The sequence below is a fragment of the Lichenostomus cassidix genome, chromosome 2 (genome assembly GCF_008360975.1).
Source record: "Lichenostomus cassidix isolate B80296 chromosome 2, HeHo_3.0, whole genome shotgun sequence".
NCBI classification, from domain to species: domain Eukaryota; kingdom Metazoa; phylum Chordata; class Aves; order Passeriformes; family Meliphagidae; genus Lichenostomus; species Lichenostomus cassidix.
The window spans coordinates 49,566,039-49,589,756 of NC_139482.1; the positions used below are offsets into that span (position 1 = coordinate 49,566,039).

The following is a 23,718-nucleotide window of genomic DNA, read 5'->3' on the forward strand; positions in this document are numbered from 1 at the left end:
CCAACCTCCAAAAGCCTGAAAAGAGTTTGGATGTATCACCTATATATTTTTTAGGTTATTTGGGATTTTGTGAATAATTTTGTGACAAATTTACTTCAAAGCATTCACTATTATTCTAAATACTGAGAGCCTCAGTCAAATAACATTGTAATGCACTGAAAAGTTTCCTTTTGATACCTTGAAATAATAATTGTCAGGGATTTATTTTAATCTTTAGGTAGATAATACTGTGATGGCTACTACCCTTCACCTTTTGGCTTGGTTCCCAAGGAAACTCCCCATTTATATTTCATTTTTTATTGGTTTTGGTTTGCTTCTTCTGAACTAATAAATCTAAATTAATGTATCCCATCCACCTGACTCTCCTGCTGACAAAACTGTTCTTACACCCTGCTCACAATCTCCATGTTTGCAGATGTGACAAGCAGGGAATGAAAAGAGAGTTCTGTAATGACCACAGAGAGGAGGCTGCCTGGAAACACTTATTGCTTCTTGCAGTGCTACTCTCAGTTATTTAAATAGTATTATACTATCTCAAAGTTTTGTAAACTGAGATATATGGAGAGATGAAGTTCCCACCTGTGCTGTACCAAAACCTAAATAAGCCAGAGGTATGTGCCTTCAACACTACTCTCTGTCCCAGACTCGTGTCACACAAACACTTAAGCATCTGCTCATCTTTGCAAAACAGCTCTTGCGATTTCACTGGACTGCAGGGTAAATTTAAATTTAAAGACATTCTCATTTGCAGACTCAGGACTTACAGAATGATATTATTTGCATCAGGCTTCACTGCCATTTAAGATGCTGTAGGGTATCCCTCCTGGCTTCCAGCTGCTGCTCCAGAATGGCACAGGTTTATCCTAAGTCCCAAGTTATCTATCAGCCCAGATGTCTCTGATGCCCTCGAGCATCTACAGTGACACCTGTGTTAGCCCAGCTGTCATCACACTAAAATGAGGTTTTCAAAGCAACATGAGTTGATGCAACACAGGGAGTGAATAGCTTTTATTAACTCCTAAGAGTGTGATCTGCAACCCCATCTACTGTACTTTTTATTTTCTAAATTGCACAGATCTTTTCAGAGCAATGGAGACCCATCAAGAAACAAAATGCTACAAGCAATGGAACCAAATAACTTACCTGCAGTATGATGTCCCGTCCATTCCGTGAGACATTAACAGTGTGGGGCTGTCCATTGGCCATGTTTCTGTGGTCAATGTCAATGTTATATGGCTCTTTGGTGCCCCCGAGGTTGTATCGAATTTGCAGACTCCCTAGTGAAAAAGAAAAAATGTGAAAAGCACCCTCAGGTATTTTGATCTTTATTCACCAGCTATTTTCCCCTCTTTATTTTCACATACAGCTGTTATCATTTCACACTTAATTGCGCTCATAGCTGGTCTCTTCAGTGAGAGAAGAGCTGGTGTTCGAGATTATAAAGTTACTGGGCTGAAACTGCTTCTAGTTTATAACCCAGAAGTGTGACAATGACCAGCATCTCCAAACCACAGTGTTTGTAAACACTCCAGACTGCAAACCAAACAAATTGGAGTTATGCCTTGAACAATATGGACAACTGGTAGAAAATTGAGCACATCAAGTAACACTTTATTGTTGAGATTATTGTACTCGCTGCAGTAAAATTATTCTAAATTATACAAAGCATAACATTTTCTAAAGAATAAACCATTGACATGCCTTGAATAAAGGCAAAATTACAACAAATTAGCACTGACACATGATTCACACAGGGGAATTTCTTGCTCTCACGTTTAATTGTTGTTGATTGGTGACCGTCTGGACTTCCATGGAAATTTAATATTATATTGTGAAATGAAAACCTCAGGTTAGGTTGTTAGAAAAGTATAGTCAGAAGTGGCTAATTGATATTCATAACATACTGCCAGACAGATTTTTCTTTTCTAAACAGAAGTGAAGTGTCTGCTCTTCATAACACATTTAAATATTTGATTAAAAGGAAGAATGTTTGAAAAGGGAAATGCAGCCCTCACTCTTGATGAAAAAATGGAAATATTCTGACCCAAAAGAGCAGAATTAGACCTTTATAACTATAGTTTAGTTGTGTGAAACTGGATTTCTCTCATGCACCTTCTTTCTCCCCCATGAAGGGAAAAAAAATGAGTGGCATGTAGAACACTCATCCCATAAAAGAGAACAGTTGTAAAATCATCTTAATTATGATTTTCATGGGGCACCAAGGCACTATTTGGAATTGAAGTATATTCAGTTTATATACAGTTTTAATACCGTAGCAGCAAATGTTCCATATCCAACCTTCAACCATCACCAAAATGTTTAGGACATTATATACTATACTACATCCACATTTTAGCCACCTCAGTGAGTATCCAGATTTTCAGAAGAGCAATACTTTACACTTTCCACTGACTACTTGTGATACTGCCAGCAGTTCAACTATTCAGCTGCCTTCATGTGGATGCCTACTTGACCCCACCATAATGGCTGGTTCATGGCATGGGTCTGACTGGTACAGCAGGTTTTTGGTTTCTTTTGTTTGGTTGGTTTTGTTTTGTGAGGGAGGATTGGCTAAAGAAGCACCACTAAATTGAACAGTTACATCAGTACCAAATCTAGCAGAAGCAGAAAAAAATTTCAAATTTTTACGTGTTTTACTTTTACAGGACAAGAGTGAAAAGACTTTCTCGTGAGTCAAGAGCTTCCCCTGAATGTCAGCCTGGTATTGTCAATTGTGCCTCCAATGGAGAGAGCCTGGAGAAGTTGCTTACCAGTTGGCTTCACCAGCACAGCCATGAAGTCTGGGGTGTAGGAGCTGACGTACAATAAAACACAAGGGGACTTGGTAGTACTGAAGCTGAAGCTGAGCTCTTCTTTGTTCAAGTTGAGGTCAGGTGCTGTGATTTCAGGATCTGCAGAGCTCAAAAGTGTCCGGCTAACTAAATCCTTCATGCTAGTCCCTGGGGAGTGGAAGTTGTAACGAAGCCACATTCCTTCTTCAAAAAATGCTCCCACATCTTGAACGGAACAGAAAAATGAGGATGGAAAAAAAATTAAACATAAATTAAATGTGCTGACACCTTTTGGATGAAATATATTATCATGACTTGATCGGTACTAATCTGTACATGTTTCTACTGCTGCATTATTTAAGCACAATATTTAGGTCAAGAGACTCACTATTTTCCTATGAGAATGAAAAGAATAATCTCTGTTTTATGGTGGGTACCTGGATTCACATAGCCAAGGAAAGATTTCCTTTGGGGCACAGAGAAAGCATACGCCTATAGCTCATATCAGTACGACAGACAAGAATAATTATGCTTTAAATTTATTCTCATTTAAATTTTGCAGTATATAATAATCCAAAGAAGAAAGTTCAAGGAAGAGTGGTTTACGGGACCCAGTAAACAAACAACAGTCAAAGAAAAGGAAAACCAGCAGTTCTGACCAACAAATTTGAGTGGATGTGGAAGGAGCTCACAAAGGAGTAATGGCAATTCCATGCCCTGAAAGGACTGGTGACAACGCTAGTAAGTTATCCACTGCTAGCACAATCCTTCATGAAGGCTCCATAGTGAGGATGCCCTCATGGGAGATAAAATTAACTAGGCAGTTTCACTCAGCTGGGAATAAGAGGCAGAAGATACCTGATCTGTAGATCCCAGGAGGTGCTATCTAGACAAGGTTTTCAAACTAATCTGAGACAAGATGTAAAGTTTCAACACTCCTGACAGAAAAGAAACCTATTTTTTGGACAGAATTAATACTTTCGGCTGAAAAAGCACTAGTATTGCTTCTCATAATAATGCAGTCCAATAACATTAAAATCATAATTCCAGGCTGATGTTCTTGCTGACTTTGATAACCTCCTACAGGAATGACTGTACAGTTGCCCACCACTGGTATCACCTACTCCACTGGGGATCGCTTGACTGACTTCCCATGGCAGTCATTCATTTAGAGACATTGGATCAGCTGTGCTGTCTGGGACAACATCATTAAAGGAAACTTTTAAATTATATGTGAAATTGATTAACATGGTGTGTTTATGAACATTTCATAAGGTATTAAATAATTATTAATAACCACTACAATCATAATACATGAATACTGTATTCAAAGAAGGGTTATAAGAAATGCTTAAAGGCATAAACACTCTTTAAACAAAAAGTCTTTCACTGCTTACTACCTTTCTACATGACGCAAAGTTGCCACAGTTTTGTGCAAAACTGCCAATCTAAACAAGAAAGTTATTTTTATTCTGTTTTAGCATTGTGAGTCCTCACACAATTTGTCCTAAGCAAAGGCTTTATCTCAAAACACATGAAAGAAGATGCCTATTTTCCAATCTCTACACAGATACAGAGCAAGTCAGGAAAGAGCCTGCAGAATTCATTCAGAGTAGCTGAGCAGAGCATAGGTAAGAGGTAAAATTATAAAATTATATTGATGATTTCCAGAATTTTGCTAAATCTAGGGCTGGAGAAGCTTTATGTTTTCTTGCTACCATAAAAAAATTCTCCAAAACTCAAAATATCACAGTCGCTGTCACCATATGGACATATAAAACACAGAGCCAAGCTGTGGTCCCGAAGTGCTATAAATAAATGGATCATTCTGATAGATTTATAACAGTAATTTTATAGGAGAAAACTTAAATCACCCTGAAAAAGTTATGGGAGAGGCAATTTAATTTAAAAACTATATTTTGCAGTAGTCTTAACTTTAGTGCTCCTGGATTAAAAGTGAAGGGCCCTGATATGAAGAAACTTCTCCAACTTGTGATGCCCTCTGCTATTAACAGTGGTGTAGGAAGCAAGCGTTAGCACGCAAAAATCTACAGCAGAAGCTCCAAGTATTTGCAAGATGGCCCTAAAAATATTCTTATGACCACTAATTTATTCTTCTGCCCCTGCTTCTGGGGCACGCAAGCTGCTTCTGGGGCAGGTGCTCTATCAATTACGCAGCTGCGGCGCTGGCAGAGCTGCCGGCCTTGCCATGCCCTGACCCTGCCGCTGCTGGTGGGGACTGCAGCCCCTGTGGAGACTCCATGCACGCACACAGCACATTGATGCAAAATTATATTTGCTTCCAGCCTGTTTACTGCTTGTCATGTCTTTCATTTTAGGAGTAATCTTTGGAATTGCCTGGCGCTATGCTTGCCCAGGGCCTCACACTCTGGGAATACTGGGACCTTCAGTCCTGACCTCAGTGCTGCTCAGGGGCTGAACTGGAAAGTGTGTGAAGCATTTTTCCAGAGCTGTAAATGTTATAAACTGCCGTGTTAAATGTTCATTACTACAAAGAAAGCTTTAAGTAAATGGTGCTCTCTGAAATGGTATTCAGATTATTCTGCAATTCTGTGAGGTGAACTCGATCATCCTTGTGGGCCCCTTCCAACTCACAATACTCTGTTCTATGACTTTTTTTTCCAAAAGGGTTTCATGACAGAGCAACGAATGTTCTGTATGTTTAACTTCACTTGCACTGAGAAAATAATTTTCAATGTAGCTGTATTATTACAGGCATACAGGGTATTGTAATGAACCTTGAAATTCTCCTCACATAAACATCACCTCTTTTAAAAGGCAGGATAAGAGGAGGGTTCTCTTTGGCTTTATGAGTGTATTGGGCCCTCAATAGGAAGACATTGAATCCTCTCAAGTTCCAGCTCATCAAAGAGGTTGATGCATGTGATTATGCTCTTTACTGAAAGAAGCTGAATCCTTGCAGTAGAACTGCCAAGTGCTCAGCAATTCACAGGAGCTGGCTGTTTGAACTGTTAGGACATACTGAAAATAGCTGAAAGATAATTTTCTCTATGTTGAATGCAGTTATATGATGACTTGTAAATGCTGAGGGCTGACCAATGAAGAAACTACCTACTTGGAGATCACAAGTGTAGCATTTTCCTGAAGCTCTGCTAGAAGGAATATCGAAGTCCTTCATGCATAAAACCATTCAAGCTGTCTCAATAAAGAGGGTCAAATGCAGCACAAACCCTGCTGCTGAAATGTGAGGGAAGTTTCCATGCACAACTCTTTTTTCAGTAGTATTTGAAATGCTAAAAAGATTACTCTTGGGACATCAGGCAAAAGGCGATGTGAACATTGCTCTGCAAACCACCCTCTCAAGGCAGAGGTCTTAGGGAAATGAGTGTGGTGGTAAGAGATCTGTTTTCTTCAGAAAGTAATACCTATTTCTACACCAATATGCAGTGCAGTCACTCTCTGTTGACAGACTTTTCAAATATAAACACTTTGGGCTGGCTCTGTAGAGGAGCCCAGAACAGCAATTGTGGATCATTAGAAACAATTTAATCCAGGTGCATGTCCCCAGTGTGAACTGCACATACATTACAAAACTGTCCAGCTTCAATCTGAAAAGGGGTGAAGCAAAAGCTGATCCAAAACATCCAAAAAAAATGCACATGTACCCAGAACTGACAAAGTTGTTTTGAAAGTTATGATTCTTTGGTCATCTCCACAGTCTCCCTCTCCCCACTCAGCTATTTTAATTTTTGTACACTCTCATTCTGTCTGGGATTGGGGGTATTGAATGACTGGAGGAAAAAGCCAAATAGCAACAAAAAACCCCATTTCTCCTACAAAACTTGCAAAGTCTCCTGACATTTCTGGGTCAATGCTGTAGACCTAAGAAAATGTAAGTAGGAATCTGATTCTCCTCTACTGCCTTTTACATCAGTGAAATGTCAGTGTTGGTTCTTCTGTTCTTAGGTAGTTATAATGATTCTGTTAGCCATACAGTCAAACAAATAGGGAACTTGTCTTCTTTCTCTATAAACTTTTTCTCACCTGTGAAAAGCATTGCCAGCATGGCAGAGGTGTGGCTGAACACAGCTTCAGCGAGATTTTGTGTCTGGAGGCATATATATAAAAGACACAGAACTCAGCAGGATTTACAGCAATTGAGTTTGCTCTATGCTGACAGTTGGGATAGGAATATTAATAGAAACTGTCATGAACCAAGTACCAGATACTACTCTAAATATATAAAAAGCTGCAGATCTGTGGAGGTATCAAAAAAACTCCCAAATCACAACCCCCAAATCCCTCCAATTTCAACACAGAACCTTTTCAAGTCTGGCATTGTGACGAGCGTGATCTTCCTTCTTTAGTAGGACAGCTCTCACTGACTCAAACTGCCATTTCATATTTTTCCAATTAAACTGGACCTGATTTCTGTCACCTTTTACCTGGAGACCAAGGAGAAAGTAGTGCTGTTTATTTACTCAATGGGCATAACAGGGTATACCTGCCTTACAGAAACTGGAGACTAAATCCTGACAACTATGAAGCCTGGCAAGCACATGAGAACTGGAGCAGGAAAAGACTCATCTTTGCTTCACAAAGCTGACAGAAATGACTTCTTACAACTGTATGCATGTCCCATCTGGAGGCCCTAAACACCTCCTTAGCCCTGCTCAGATTCAATAAATTAAAATTATTACTCTGTGATGCTGCTTGCCAGTGCTCAATGATATGTCTTCCCTGCATGGAGTTCTGCATGCCAAAAGCAGCTTTTTCAAAATCCTATGTGAGGACAGTCGCTGGAGACATTCTAACACCTGATGCATGTACAAAGATTCTTCAGACAAGGTGGACAGTTGAGTAAGCCCTCTTTCTTTTTTCATAATTTCCTTTCTTTTTTTATTTTACATATAGTTATGAATATTGAATATGGATTAACCAGAGCTTGATTGTTCATCTTATGGCAAAAAATGTGCTAGGGAATACCTAAAACTTCTGCTACTTCCAGACTGTGGTCACAAAGACTAAGACTTGTTTGCTGAGATACCTTCTGGCAATAGGGCATCAGTAAAGAGTCAAAATCTCACAGCTGTTGATCTCGGAGAGCATTTGTGATCTGAAGGTGATAATGCTTATTGTTTATCTGGTTAGCTCACTCAACATTTTGTTCTAAATTCAGGCACATTTATTTTATAAATTCAAGAAGTGGGGATTTAAAGGTATTTTTCTACATCCTCAGGTCTCATATTCTGGCTGCTCTTACTCTAATAATTTGTGATGCATGTTTGAACTTTCCACGTGTGGAGTAAAATACTAATGTACAGCAATTGCTTGTGGACATTAATAGAATAAAAACCTACTGAGGATTTGCTTTTTCTATATGAATGTATCAATATTCAGTATAAAGGAGACTTTCTCAAAAAAATGACTCAGAATTGGACGATATGCAAAATAATGTGCACCAGCAAAACTATGGGGTATGATCAGAAATCCATACAAAGTTTCCACTACCTTTGGTAGAACAGGATGAGTGCCACAGGAGATGGGGTTTAGCCCCTTGATTCGTTACACTTTTGAGCCTCCCTAGTCAATGCCAACAAGAAGATTCTGCCAGGAAGCAGTTTGATATGCTTAAGCAAGGCTGATCTCTGCATCTGTTTTTGTAATAGCCCTGTAAAGCAGGTGCCTTTTATTCCACGTTTTTATACCTGGAGAGAAGTGTGCATGCCACAGAAAGCCTAAAAATGTCAGGAAAGTTGAAGTTGCAGTTCATTCTGTGCTGATTTGAAAGTATTATAGATGTTTGAACTGATGTCTGGGAAAACAGACTCAGAGTAAGGAATTGGAATCTGGTGACATGTATTTTCTGTTGAATTTAAATGAAAAGCCAGCTCCTTTTCTAGTGGAAATATCCATAATGGTTAAAAAGATAAACCTAAACACCAACCTTCCCCCCAACCACCATCAAATAAAATTAGATGGATGAAGAAAATGTAATGTCAAGTGTTCAACAGACCAGATTTCATGATTTCCTGCCAGGGAGTTTATGGAGGTGCTCTTTTGGTAACCTCAGAGAAAAGCTTGCTGCTTTGCAAGAGCCATTTGAGAAATATTAGAGACTGTCATTTGATGATTGCACAGTATTCAGAGTAACAACCCTGACAGGTAAGATCTGGCTTCAATTCCTTCCTGTACTACAGGTATCCACTTCAAATGTGAGCAGATCCTTCCCTCCCTCATTATCTCATTTGCTTTCAGCATTACCATAATAAAAACATCTTCTCACATCACAGAGCAATTGTAAGGATAAATGCCCCATCATCTTGTGAGGTGCCAAAACTACTTCAGTAGCATGCAGATGTATAAATATTGCACATGGGTGTCTGGTATGAGAACTCAAACCTCTCAGTTGCCTTTGCACAGGCATGCAGCAGCCAGCAATGCTGCTGAGGCTGCTCTATGTGACTTTCATAAAACATCTGCATTCAGTGAGCAATGACATGAAAGCAGGCCTATTTTAGCTGTCTGACCAAGAAAGTTTGTCACATCTTCTGAGCTAGGACTAAGTATTTTTCTTTTTAACTTATTCCCCTGATTTAGTTGCTTTCTGAGTGTAAAATAAGGAATTCATACATTCTATGAGTAGTTTGTTATGGATGATAAGTGAAGTGGCAAGCTGAGTTTATAACCAGGTTGATATCACTTTAAGATATGTAAGTACTGTGGGGAAGGTTTGTTTTTCTTTAAAAAGAAAAACATGGTTTGTTTTCTTTTTCAATGAAAGATTTCTTGCACTGAAGTGCAATTTTGAAAGCACTAGAGCATAAATGTGAGTGCATAAATATGGCATATTGACAGGACTGAAGAATGGAACAGCTTTAGAAAGTGTATATATTTTTTTTGAGTATATATATTTACTCAATAGAGGCTAGAACCCAAGTCCTGAAGTATGATCTACATGTAAAAAAGCCTGACTGCAGCATTTGGACTTACCAGAGTGGGAACTTAACATTAACAACGCAAGGAAAATTTCTAATGAATCCTTTGGCTAACAGATCACAATCATGTTGCATATAGTTGAATGTTTTGGGGTCTGGGAGGGAATGTTGCCTTGATTTTCTGGGTTCTGTGATTCTGAACTATGAAAACTAAGAAGTTAGTTACCTTAATCCATGCTAATAGTCACCTCACCGTTGTTTTCAGTAAAAGAAAGCAATGTGTTTGCAACTAGCAAAATAAAGGGACTTGAATGAGTCTAACCAGGGCAGAATTTGGAGGTGATCAAGTGTCTGTTGGAGAGTTGGTGGAAAGGTACAGAGTTGCTGCCCCCTGATATGTCTTGTGTCCATTCAACCTAGTAAAAAGATGGTTTTTCTCTTTGAGACTTAGAAGGGAGCAGGAAAATAATGAAATCCGACTGTGACAACACTACTTGTAAGTGCTTTCAGAGTTCATACAAATATGAAAACAAACATGAAGGATCTCATTTGGGCATTGGCTTAAGTATTGCAAGAATTCACCCTGTGAATCTGAGCTTTACTCCAAAGCACAAAAAAAAAAAAAAAAAAGAGTATACCATCTCCATGGTGTTTGTTAATGCAAATTGAGTAACTGAAAAAAAACTGGGAAACTTTGAATTCACCCTTCCAGTATACCTGAAGGCACATGAGTCATAGCTCCAGCTATGTAATTTTTTTCTTTCTTTTTTTTTGGCCTCAGTATCTTGGTGGCGTGCAATTTCTTCTGCTACTGTTGTTCCACTGCATTTCAATACCAAAGGAAGAATGTTTTCTCCCTGGGTTATGTCCCACATCAGAATGCTGCCACATGCCCTGCATTTGACCTTTGTTTTTTTTTTTTTTTTTTTTGTTTAAAGGGAGGAAAGAGTTTGTTTTTTAGAGGAACAAAAATTAATTGTTTTCTCAAAAATGCTTTTATGATGATAGGACAGCTGTGGGAGAGGAAAAAGAAGAGAATTTATGCTTAAACAAAGGACAGGGAAAGGTCAGAAAGCAATCTACAGGACTGCAGAAACACTTCACCTATTCCTCAGAGCAATTTCTCTGAGCAATGAGAGAAGTAAAACCAATTGCATATGCCTCAAATACAAAACAAAAATAAAGTTAAAATAGATGTCAGACTGCATTTTTGTGCTTCTTTTTGTCCTTGCAAAAAAATAGTGTTATTTCCAGGCCACTACAACATCAATCACATTGTGATGTGCTGCTAATAAAGCTGGAAACAATGCAATTTCTTGTCAGTCATCAGTCAGTGGCTCTAAGGATGGATTTCACAGCAAAAGAATCCACAATATGCAAGGCCTACTTTTATTGTGAGGTCTGTTTATTACTCATGAGCCATTGTATGGTGATTTCCTTATAGAAATGGTTTTTTTATTTTGATTTTCCCATCATTTCTGCTAGAACTTTTGGTATATAATCAAACCCAAAAAGTTTACCGCAGGCAAGTGATTTCAATATCAGAATAAAACTTTTGAATAAGGAAAGTGTCCTGTGGCAAATTAAAATCAATGGGAAGAGAAGTCAGTGTTATGTTGCAAGAGTTATATTGTGCCACCTTTCACTCCAGCTAAATGGAATATTTTTCTGGTTATATCTCATAGTGGTTTGAATGTGATGTCAGGAACTACTGATTATCAAATCAACAGATATATTTGGCCTGGAATATTTTTTCAGAGGAGTGAAATAATGAAACCTAGTCCTGGTCTACCATACAAAACACTAAACCTGCTATTTTTTGGCTGCCAATATGAATTCATAGTGATGGTGATAAAGGAAAATATTCTTGCTTACCTCATATTAGACTTACCCAGCATTACAGCAACAAAGAGCATACTGTAGTGCGGGTTATAAAGGTGACAGAGCAGTATTCAACTCTGTCCTTATAATTAAGAACAAAATTAATTGAAAACAGATTATATAGAATTTGAAAACATGTCCATAGAAATTTCAGTGCTTTTACAGAGTGGAAAGTGTCAAATTGTTAATGAAAAAATGAATTAAAATATAAAAATTACAATATTTTCATAAAAATTGATTAAAATATAATTTAGGTAACACTTTTAGTTTTCAGGAATAATTTCCCAAAAGCTTTTCCAATTTTTATAAATTTTCAAAGTATTCTTTTAAACTAAAACATACTTGGCTGTTTTGCCAGTACTTATTTTGCAGTTGTTATGCATGTTTACCCTTTGTTTCTAGAAAATACATTCATTTTTGTCTCATGAGCCAAGAGGTTATGGTACAAGATTCCAGGAGCTGCTATTAGAAATAAATATAGGGCCCCCTTCTTTCACAAGTCTAGGAAGCTTGACAACACACATAAGTTGTTCCAGTGCTTTACTTGATTTAAAAGGCTTAATGCAAGTTAAATTGACAATGTAAAATGTAATGGGCTGTAAATGAACTGTTCTAAAGATCTCATTATCAGTATTGCTTGTTACAGAGATTTTACAATTGTTTTGATCACAGGATGCCCCAAATCCAGTCTATTTTGTGTAATTTATCCTCTAGCTTTTTCCCCAGTGCCCCCTTGTTCTTTCTAAAGGGAAGCCCCGTGAAGTCACCCACACTAAATCACACTTGGGGATATTCTATGTGAGTAAAGCAGCTTTCAGCACTAAGAGATAGGAAACTGGCAATTTGCACTTGGCATATAAGGTATTAAGACTGTAGAGAGCTATATTTAGCCTGGAACAGATTTGGTATTTAAAGCAGAGATCTGATGTCATGTTTAAATGGCACAACACCATATGGCACAGACATCCCCACACTAACAAGAGCACCTTTGCATGAGCCAGTGCTGCCCAGCAAGTTTTACTGCATGCCCAAAGAGTCCCTGTCAGAGCCCTGGGCCTTTGGCTGCACTGGGAGGCTGATAAGGAGAAGGGTATAACATAGTATAATATTACTGCTGTTGCTATGGCAGTGCTTACAGACCAGCCAAAACCAGGGTTTGTCTGTGCTGGGTGCTCAATTATTCCCTTAATGGTATGTTTTTATTCTGTTAGCGCCACATCCAGAGAAAATTAAACACTTGAGCTTAGAGCTAGTTTGGGCAGAAGGCTGGGGCTTACCTATCCATAAGAGGAACAAAACCCTCACAAATAAAAGTCAATGTGATGAGTTCTGGCAACACAGAAAAAGCTATAAAACGAATTCAGTGAATATGGTATGGCAGCAATTATCTTTTTTTTTTTTTTTTGAGTCAACACGTGTGATCTGTAAGAGATTGACCCAATTCCAGCCTGAATGGGTTTCTTCTATTATACAACTGCATTAGTGAACAGAAATACTAAATAAGCATTACCATTATTCATGACAAACCATTTGCTAAATTAACTGAAATTACTGTATTCACATTCTCAGGGGCTGCTGTATGTACAGTCCTGAACTGAATGGACATGTTTTACAATTTGCCTTTGAAGCAACGCAGCATGGTGAAAGCTGATGAAATTCCTGCATGCAAGCACAGTGGAAGCCATTTACCTAGAGAAACAGCTGCTTCCCTTCTACTGCGCTAGAAATACATCATATTTATTGGAATTTATAAAATAATGATGCCAGAGATTCATCCATATCTGGCCATGTGAATATCTGGTGATGTGAAAACAATCCCTTGGCTTTTAGAAGAGGGTGGTCCTGTATGTAAGCAACATCAACAGTGGACAAAGCTTTCCTGTGATAAAATGAAATGAAGGTGGATATACCTGGATATAAATGAAGGTGGCTGAAGCATGTGGGGAGAAAATGCAGTCCGTAACAAAGCATCAGGTAGAAAGACAGCCTGTTTCTGTTAAAAGCTTTATGGTTTCTCTAAGTGTGGCTAAAAGGAAGCAGGGTATGGATATTTGCAAAATAATTCTCAGATTTTGACTTGGAAAAAAGCCCCCTGAGATTTTAAGAAGGAGTTGAAAACTAGAACATCAAAAGCCAGGTGCTATCCCCTACTGCTAAGCTAGCTTCATGAGGGATTCTGGTGTCTGGTGACCTAGACTTGCCTGCAGGATTCCTGGTGCAGAGGGGAACGTAAAAGCAGAGGAGCACTTTATGAGGCTACAGGTTTCTTTAACATCAGGGATACTGATGAGAAGAGCCTTCACATTTTTAGATGAAACTTTGATGAAGCTTTTAAAATGACTGGGGAGTGGATTAGACAGTCAAAACAAGAAAAAAAAGTGGAAATAAATTAACACTTTTATTCTCAATTTTTGTTGTTGGATCCCTCTTTCCCTTGCTCCTTGCCTTTCTTTCTCATGCAGACCTGTGCATCCATAGTACATTGTTCTCTTACAATCATTGATTTTGAAAATCCAAAACATATTTTAGGCATTTCCAAAGGCCTGACATAAATGTGGGAGCTCTGTGCCTTCCCTTATCCTAGCAGGTTAAACTCTAACCCAGTCTGAGGTATCAAAAGACTTGATTTACCTACAGATGGATAAAATTTTTTAACCAAATGCTGGCCTCTCTCTACATAGGATATTCAACCCAAACCTCATATCTACGTATCTTTAAATATGTTTCTGGATGACTAGGTGTGGCTAGCACAGGCTTTTCCCATGAGAATTCTTTTGTGTTTTATAAATAAAGATAAAGTTTGGATGTTATTAAAAACAGTGTTTCAAGATCTGGATGGTGCAGGCCTGGCTAATCAGGCCTAGGGGGAGGCTTCTGGCCGACCAATCTGGGTGACCTTTGAAAACTCTATATATACAATGAAATCAAAACAATAAAGGTCTTTCCTTCTTGCCACTGAGAACTGACTTCCTTACTCTGCTAGCTGCTCAACAGCGACAACTAGGTAGCTTTTGTTTAAATTAATGTTTTTTTTTCCCTAAAGAAGTAACCATGACATTGTGCTAGTTGGAATTTCTTATTCAACAGCTCAGGACTATGGAATACAGTCTTCCAGACCTGCTACTACTACATACATTCACGATGCATTTTGTTGTTATTTGGCTTAAACAGGTAACATATAGTCCTAACACGAGATGTGGTTTTAAGTAATCACATTTAAATATACACATGGGTGTATAATTTGACTTGTTAGGCAAGAAGTATTAAAGAGGATTTACTTGTTTAATTAATAAAGCTGAAGCATTGATTCCACTGGGTTTGTTTTTCCTCAGGCAAATCGTTTCCCCATACCCTGCCTCCTGCACTGAAGCATTTACCTTTTATGCAGAATGGTCCATCGTAGGCAGTTCTGGAGCAGTCACAGGAGTAGCCGTTGTATTTCTCCACACATTTCCCGCCATTGGCGCAGTACATCCCATAGCTCGTGCAGTGGCCAGAGCAGCCAGGCTTCACCCCAGGCGTGACTTTGGCTCTCTCTTCCAGGTCCAGTGTCACCCCGTTCATCCTCAGGGAACGAATGCAGCCTAGGAAGCCTCGCTGGCCTCCTGCAGCACCTGAGAGGGAATGTTCAGCTGTGAGACAACACTGAACAGATTTTACTGTTGTTGCTTTACATGAAATATCCTGCTAAGCCTGTGGTAACTTCTTTGTAAGGGCAAGGCATTGCCTTGTCCTAATGACTATAAATCAGAGAAACCTAACCTTTTGATACCATACCGTAAGTAAGCATAAATAGTAGTTTTTTATCAGTACTTGCTTTATACATGTTAGACATTTGAGATTCTAGCCCTACAATGTAAGATTTCCTTGCATTTCAACTTCAGTGTTTTTAGAGGTAACAGTGGAAGAAATGGGCTTGGATTTATTGCTAAGATACAGCCTTTCTCTCCTAATGATTAGTGATGGTGGATGCCAATAATAATGCCCTAATATGCTATGCAGTGTTACATTTTTGAAAGCCACAATGGGCAAAGAAGATTCAAATCCCCACTCTCAGTTACAAGAGGAAATATTCATGTTAACTTCCAAGAAACATCATGTATACTGTTTACTTATCAGAGCATAGACTGAAGGATGGAACACTGGAAAACTATGTTTGACAATCTGGGTTGCAATGTTTTTTTACAGCAGTTAATAAGAATGGTCCTTTTTTCACCCCTAGCAAACACTCGCTGAAAAAATGTCATTTCAGCTAGGAAAGTTTTACCTGAGCCTGGATTAGAAACAACAACAACAACAGAACCAAAAGAGACTAAAAAATGCAAGTAAATGACAATGAGTGCTGGCATCTTTTCTGCTCATCTCCTCCCTTTGATTATTGCAGTGCCACAGGTGCCAGAGTCCCTGAGGAGATCTGAGTGCTCATCACCACAGAGCACAGAGACTGATATCTACCTGAGCAGGGAAGAGGACTAAATACAAACCAGAGAGGGCTGCTTCAAATCAAGTGCAAGTAACTGGATGATTTGGAGTAGGAGCAGGCAAGGCTTGGTCTCTGGTGAGTGCACAGGGCAGAGGGTGTTCTGGTATGATTCCGTTCTACATAAACTCATATACACTGCAGTGATGAAAAACTTTTCCCCTTTCAGTGACTCTCCTAGCCTCTAGGACACAAAGTCATCATCCCTCAGGCCCTCTTGCTCATCCAAAGAATAGATATTTACTCTACAGAAAATGAAACAGGAGGCACCAAAACAATTATTGTTCAGTATTATTCTCTAGGCCCCCAGTATTCAGTGTTCCCTTTGGGCACTCCAGCTCAAATCCTTTCCAAGTCTGACTCCTGGTAAAGTTTAAATCCGTTCTCTGATATGTGTGCTCCAATTACCCAGTTAGAGGAAATAAATGCAATTCAGAAAGAAAAAAATCTGGTGCAGATTGTGATGTTCATTTTTTGGCAATAAAGGCACTACATATTTCAAAAAATTACTGGTGTTGCAGGCAACTAAAAACTAACAAATGAAATAATTATTATCAACAGTTCTCAAAGAACTCAGGCTAGAAAAAAGAAAACCAGTTCTTCCTGTTTATAGCAAAAGACTTGGTATTTTTTTAAAGGTTAAGTGTCCTTCTTTTAAACAAACTTCATCTTTAAGCTTATTTTGAAACACCCTTTTGCTGTGATCCCAGCAGTAAAGGAGAATCTGAGCTTGTAAATAACACCTGCACATCTGGTGACACATTGTACACAGCTTGCAGTGACACTGGGCTGATTACTTAGGCAATTAATGCTTTAAACATCATTTTCATTCATTTGAGTTTCTGAATGCTGCCTATCATGGAGTAAGTCTCTTGTTAACAGATATCTAGAGAGGTATGACAGTGCTTCTTTGCTCAACATTTCATGGAGCTCTGATTCCAGCTAATGACACTTGGCATGTCTGCACTTCGCAGCCCTGCGGCTAACAGTCAGAGAGATACAAATGATGCTGGAACAGCCTACCCAAAATGTAGCGGAAACCAGTATCTCCAGAAAGCAGCTGGATCAGCTGGTTCCAGGGAATGCATTTGTGTAACACTGTGTGGTGCTTTCCTACATTGAATGAGTAAATAGCCCACAGGACTGAAGTGAAAAGACTGCAGTAAGAGCTGTGAATGCAAAAGCACGGCCAGTGATCAAATCTGAAGGGGCTGGAAGTGCTGCCGAGGCTAGGATGGGCATTGCAGGCACATGCAGTCCTGGGAAAAACTCTGCAGAAGTTTTCACTTCTGTGGTGAATAAGTATGTGTGTGTCTGGGAAAAGACACTCAGTCTCAAAGCAGTTTGGCACTGAAGTCTGCCGGAGGCACTTTCAGCCAGGAGCTGCAGGTGGAGAAAGACAAAAAGGACAAGTTTCTAACACACAATATTTTTCTCTTAGTTGATCTTTGTATGTCTGTAATTATGGACATGTTTGTCTGTCCTGCTTCTTTTTTTTTTCTTTTTTTTACCCCCTCTGTTGTCAAGCAAGGCAAGACACAAAGCAAAGAATGTTCAACATGTGAGAGCAACGCCTGGCTACCCTCTCTGCATCTTACCAACATAGAGCTGGCTGTACAATTCCAGCCGTGTGTGTCCTTCTGTTGGTGCTTTCCGGACCTCCAGGGGTAACTGGTCCACCTGCAGGCTGGCCTGCTTGACATTCCTCTCAGCCATGACCCGGTGCCATTGGTCATCATTGAGTGGGCTGGGAGATCTCACGACAATTTCCACCGGCCCGTTTCCAACATCAAATGAAAAGGAGACCTCTGTAGCAGCTGAAATACCAAGCAAAAAAGTGTCCACAATTTGTTTGAAATAACTTTGGGCTGCAAATTGTATTCCGGTAGCAAAACATCAGATGAAAGGGTTAACAGAAAATAGATTATCAATTATAAGATTCACAAAGCAGGCTACCACACAGAAGACAACCAAGAGTTCCATTTAATTTGGTTTTTTTACACACAAAATAAAAAAGCCAGAGGTCCCTTTTAATTCCTTTGAAGAATCTCGGGTGCCCAATGTCTATGTGTTACAGTACAGTTGTGGTTTCTGGTTTGGTTGAATTAATAAAGTACCATTATAAAACTCTTATTCAGCAAGGCTACTAAATTGTGGTAATAGCACCACTTCATTTTCATTATCACTAACAATGCTGATAAATAGTGGGAAATATTTTCATACATGGCCTAACAGATTTTCACAAGGTTATAGCAGACTGACTTGACAGCATTTTTAAGAAATCTGAAAGGATAGGAATGATTTTTTTACAGAAAATATTCTTTCAACCCGAATTTATTATATAATTGATTTTTTTTTCAAAATTGGCTACTTCTAAAAGAAAAAGATGAAAAGCTGTTGTTCTTTCTGTTCTCTGCTGAATAAAATAATTTAATTTCTGGAATGAACTGCCTTTCATAAGCTACGGATTTACTCTGTTTGGCCTTTTGCACTTTACAAGGCACAAAATCTGTATAAAGCTTGCTGTTAAAGAAATGAAGATGTTTTGTTTTTATGTTATTATGTTTTGCAACTTCAGTGGTTCTGCCAATAAACCCAGGCAAAGTAGGAATTAGAGTAAAACCTCTCCAGTACTTAAATTGTGTGTTGTGCTCAAGTCTATTTTCAAGGGTGTGTGTATAATTCTGCTTTAATTTTGCTTTGAAGAACTGCCTCAGATCTTTTCACTGTCAGGCTTGAATTGCTTCCCAAAAGCTGTCTGTCTACGAGACTGTAAAATAAGGACCTCTTAGCAGACTTTTTCTGTTATTCTGAAGCAGCTGATTACACTGTCAATATTGCTGCTGTGTATCTTGACCATTATCCATTCAGAATTTTTGAAAACCTCCACAGGAATGCCTTTTTGCTTGCAAGCTCTTGGTCTTCTGGATAGAAGTATCCCTAACTTTTTTAAAGGACAGTTATTATTCTTTTAAAAGGGAAAGTGAAGAAACATGGCAAATAGAGAGATATTTCAAGCAGAAGTTCTGTGCCTGCATAGTCTAACTTTATGCACGGCTTTAAACTAAAATTTGTATCACAGCCTAAAAGACATGTAATTAAATTTGTACTTTTTGGAGAAAATCACTCCCTTTGAAATGAGTACCAATTGTATAAATAAAAATTATATTTTTATATTTAGGAACTTAGGGAAAGAATAGCATTTCAGCAACATCTTCTCATCATAGGCCATTTTCAGTGCGTGTACCTACTGACATGCTGAAAATTAGAGAAGGTAGTACAGCATCTATGGACTGTCCTGACCCTTCCTCAACCAACCTAAAAACATGATTCTCATACCAAAGGTGGGGAAATGTATCTGTTAGACTGATGAACTGAAAAAAAAGTGAAATATGTCAATGAAAAGATGGGCAGAGGCTGCACAACAGGATGTCTCATGCAGGCTATGTTGCTGGTTCTGATTCACCATTCTTAGTTCCATTTTCAGTCTATGGAATAAACACTTTCCAAGCAGGGACACCTCTAGGTAAGATGACAGGTCTTAACAGAAACAGATGAATATCTGGCCACAGGCAGGTTAGTAAGAAGATGAAGACGATAGAAATTTCACAACCCCAAAAATGAGACAGGTGACCTGATAACAACTGACAGGCTGAGGTGCTCAACTTTTTTTGTCTCAGTTTTTACTGGCAATTGTAACATTCCCACATCTCTTAAGACCCTGAATGTCAAGGCAGGGGCTGAGGGAATGGATAGTTCAAGGTCAGGTTGGATGGGACTTTGAGCATACAGTGCTGCCCCACTCCTTATTTTCCCTCTATGCCTTTACTGCTGAGCACGGTGTTGAGCTCTTGGTCAGTGACCAACTGTCCTGGCTGTGTCCCTTTCCAGTGTCTTTGCTACCCAGTCTCCTAACTGGGATAGAGAGAAAGCTTTGGTGCTGTGCAGGCTCTGCTCAGCAAGAGCCAAAACACTGGTGTGGTATCAATGCTATTTTAGGCCCAAATCCAAAACACATCACCATATGGGCTGCTGAGGAGAAAAGTAACTTCACCCCAGCCAGAGCCAGTTCAACATCTAATTTATTGAGAAGTTCAGTGTAACTACTTATGCAGAAGAGTGGCAATTACTTATCTTTTTTCCTAAGTGTGTTTTACTTTTCAATCCCTGTCTACACATACAATCCTTTCATGATGTGGCCTCTTTGACTCAAATACATCTTTGGTTGATGTAACAGTGGTATTATTCTGTCGAACATTTGAATGGGATGATTGAAAATATATCGAACATACATGTGCATATGTAAATATTTATTCCCAATGACTGACTGAGCCAGCACAGGATTTTTATCAAAACGATGTAGGAAATGAGCAGTAAAAGTACCAGAGACTTGTAGTGGTCACACTGTAGCTAATGGAGAGAGTTTTCCTAATCATAACTTTATTTTCTAGTCTACCAAATACTGTAAAACCCAAGCTAGTTTTTCTAAGAAATAAGAATAAGGATCAGACTTTGAACAAATATCTGAAATTGCCTAATTATGAAATTTAAAAAAAAATAAAATAAATATGGGTTTTAATTTATTCAGTCAGGAAAAGGTTATGTGATGAAAATTTTCTAAAATTGAACAAGGGTGAATTTTTTATGTGCTCCTGCTCTATAGTCACTCAATAAACTGAGGTTTGTGGCTTAGTTTTACCCTTTCTGTGCCTTGTGCAATTACATATAATTAAATCTGAACACGTTTCTTTCATCGATTCAATTTTCTAAGGTCTCAGTATGTTGTCAGCCATCTGTTCCAAACACAGAAGAGCAACTCTAGCAAGCAAAATGCCCTTCTCACTCTTTGTTCTGTGTTGTTTTTTAGCTCTATTCAGATCTCACCATTTTCTCATCTGAAATCTATGAGGCATTTCCCCACAAGAATGAAGGGATTCAAGTGAGCCACTGTGCAAGCTCAGTGACCAGGACAGGCTGGGAGAGTGGGCTAAGAACCTATGAAGTTCAACATAGGCAAATATAAGAAGGTCCACAAAGATGATCAAAGTACTGAGAAGCCTATAGGAGGAAAGGCTGAGAAAACTCTGTTTGTTTTGCTTTGAAAAAGAAGGCTTGGGGGACACCATATCACCATTGTTCAGGTATTTAAAGGGTGGCTACAAAGAGGATGGAGACATCCTTTTTATAGGAAGTAACATGGAAAAGATGAAGGGTAATAGGTTCAAGTTATTCCTGGGGACACACAAGAGAAAAACTTGTCACAATGAGAACAATCAGCTACTGGGATAATCTCTCCAGGGCAGTGGTAGGTTCCTTGACATTGGACACTTTTAAGATTCAGCTGGACAGGGTGCTAGGACATCCTGTCTAGACTGTGCTTTTGTTAAGAAAGGTTGGACCAAATGATCCTTGAGGCCTCTTTTAACCTGGCATTCTATGATTCTGTGATTCTATGATTGCATTGTCTGTAAGATTCCATGTTTCTTGGGTCCTTTCTTTCAAGTCTTTCTCACAGACATGCTTTAGTTGAACACACGTTCTGAGGCTCAGCTGCAGGGTAAGCAGCACACACTTCTATGTCCTTTGCTATGCAGAAGGTCAGGTTCTGCATAGATGATAGACTATCAAACAAGATGATAGACTATCAAACAAGATGATAGACTGTTCTGAAATTCAAGATCTATGACCAGCTAGTTCTTCCATTTTCCTTGAACTCCTTGTGTTTGAAGTATCTTTTTTCTCCCCTGTTTTCTAGTTTGACTTTGTTGATGAATTTCAGCTTAGGATCTCTAGTTTTAATGAGGCTGCCAGCAAAGAAAGAAATGTTAATGGATGTGTGGGTACTCACAAGATGCTAAGAAGTAGGTGGATGTTCTCAAGACACATAAACTGGAAAAAAAGGAAGAGGGATTACAACCCTCCTTTTAACTATCTCTCTAATGTATGCCTATCTCTCTATTTCTCTCCTTCTCCTCCATTATCTTTTCTTTGAAATAGTTTCATGTCCTCCCTCACACCTTGTTTCGCTTACCTCCCCTGATATATTTCTATATTTCTATATTTCTATATCCTTCAAATGGGACTGACTGATGTTTTAGTTGACTGACATCAAAGGGAAGAGTATCTAACTTCTTTAGGATCATTCTGAAATCCCATTCTTAGAACATAAATGCCATGTTTCATCTAGAATCAGAGCTCACTCACTTGGCAATAAAATAGTTTACAACAATAACCTGTAAACTGCAAACTGAATCTGCCAGACAGATATTTGTTGAGAAAACAACAGCTTGAAAATATTCTATCTCTGTAAGAGCAACATCTGCCAAGCTTCTTGGACAGTTTGTTTGTAAATACACCTCTGACAAAGGGCTCAACCTGTCTGAACCTGCAGACAGAATTCAGTGAAATGATTGAAAATGAAAGAAAACTTAATCAAAAGAAAGATATGATAGCTATTTCTAGAGCTAGTGGTCTATAAAGATATATAGAAATCCATCACCATGGTCAAGATCAGGTCTGATACATGTAATTATTGGAATCCTTCCCACTGCCTTTAATAGACTCTGGATAGAAACGGAGGCATTCTAGGATTTGAAAGTAACTATCTTGTCCACCTTTCCCACTTATAATCAGATATCTGAGTTTAAAGATAGTTTTACAAAGTCATGTCTAAATTACCTACCCCGGTGCCCTCATTTGCACAGGGCTGAGAGAGGCCATGCCAATGCTGACATGGAAACAGCACTGGTAGGTTGTTCCTGGCTGCAGAAAATAGCTGAAAAGGGCTACAGATCAACTGTTGTATTGGAACACAGGACCTGCTTTAAGGAGGTCACTTCTCAAAGGACACGACTTAAAATTAAAGCTATGAGAGCAACAAACATAGCAGAGAGAAATTATTGATCCAAGTTGCTTGACTGCATACAGGAATTACCATGTAGCTCGGCTGTCTGTTAATAATCAGGTAGTTGTCAAAAATCATGACTATATTTACAATAATTGGACTAAGCATCTGGATGGTTTCATCATTTATCTAATTCCCAAATGAAAAGTCCATTTGAACTAATGAGCAGAAGCTTCATTCATTTGACCAAATGACAGAGCACATCTATGCCCAAGACTTCAATGATCCCCAAGCCAAATGAACCAGCTCTGGAAGCTGCACAGCTGCCTCAGCATGATGCTGTGCCAACAGTAATTAGTTCTAATGAGAGCCTATACTGTACCTAGCATCAAGCCCAGCATAGCTGAGTGCTGATTTGTGTGAATGTGCTATATCTTTCCCAGAAAGAGCTTGGCTGTCTTTCTGACATAGGGGTTCACTGTACAGACTAGACACACTCTCCATTCACCTCTGGGTTACAAGTGAAATAAAGAAAAATCATGCAACTTTACACCCTTTTGAATCTTATGCAGTTATTTACATAAGTGCCAAGAGGGAAAAATGTGCGAGTGAAGCTATTATTTGATTTAACATTATTTAACACCCATTTCTCATGTATCCACAAGATACATTACAAGTGAGGCTCAGTGTCTTTCTGAACCTTTAGAACCAGATGATGTTCCAACAATCCATCTGGGTCTGATGGTCACCAATGTAAACAAGTGAATTGAGGACATCAAGACTGGCAGCAGCCTGGGCTGC

The 23,718-nt window shown here is 38.8% G+C and overlaps 1 protein-coding gene across 1 annotated transcript in view; it reads right to left on the bottom strand.

Moving 5' to 3' along the window:
* Positions 1 to 23,718, bottom strand: part of CNTNAP2 (contactin associated protein 2) — a 716,903-nt gene that overhangs the window by 75,223 nt on the left and 617,962 nt on the right. Inside the window, exons 17-20 of the mRNA XM_085049831.1 lie at positions 17,672 to 17,890; positions 14,971 to 15,207; positions 2,772 to 3,017; positions 1,144 to 1,277 (exon numbers count right to left, since the gene is read on the bottom strand). Coding sequence (XP_084905957.1) covers positions 1,144 to 1,277; positions 2,772 to 3,017; positions 14,971 to 15,207; positions 17,672 to 17,890 — 836 coding nt within the window. The remainder of the gene's footprint in view (positions 1 to 1,143; positions 1,278 to 2,771; positions 3,018 to 14,970; positions 15,208 to 17,671; positions 17,891 to 23,718) is intronic.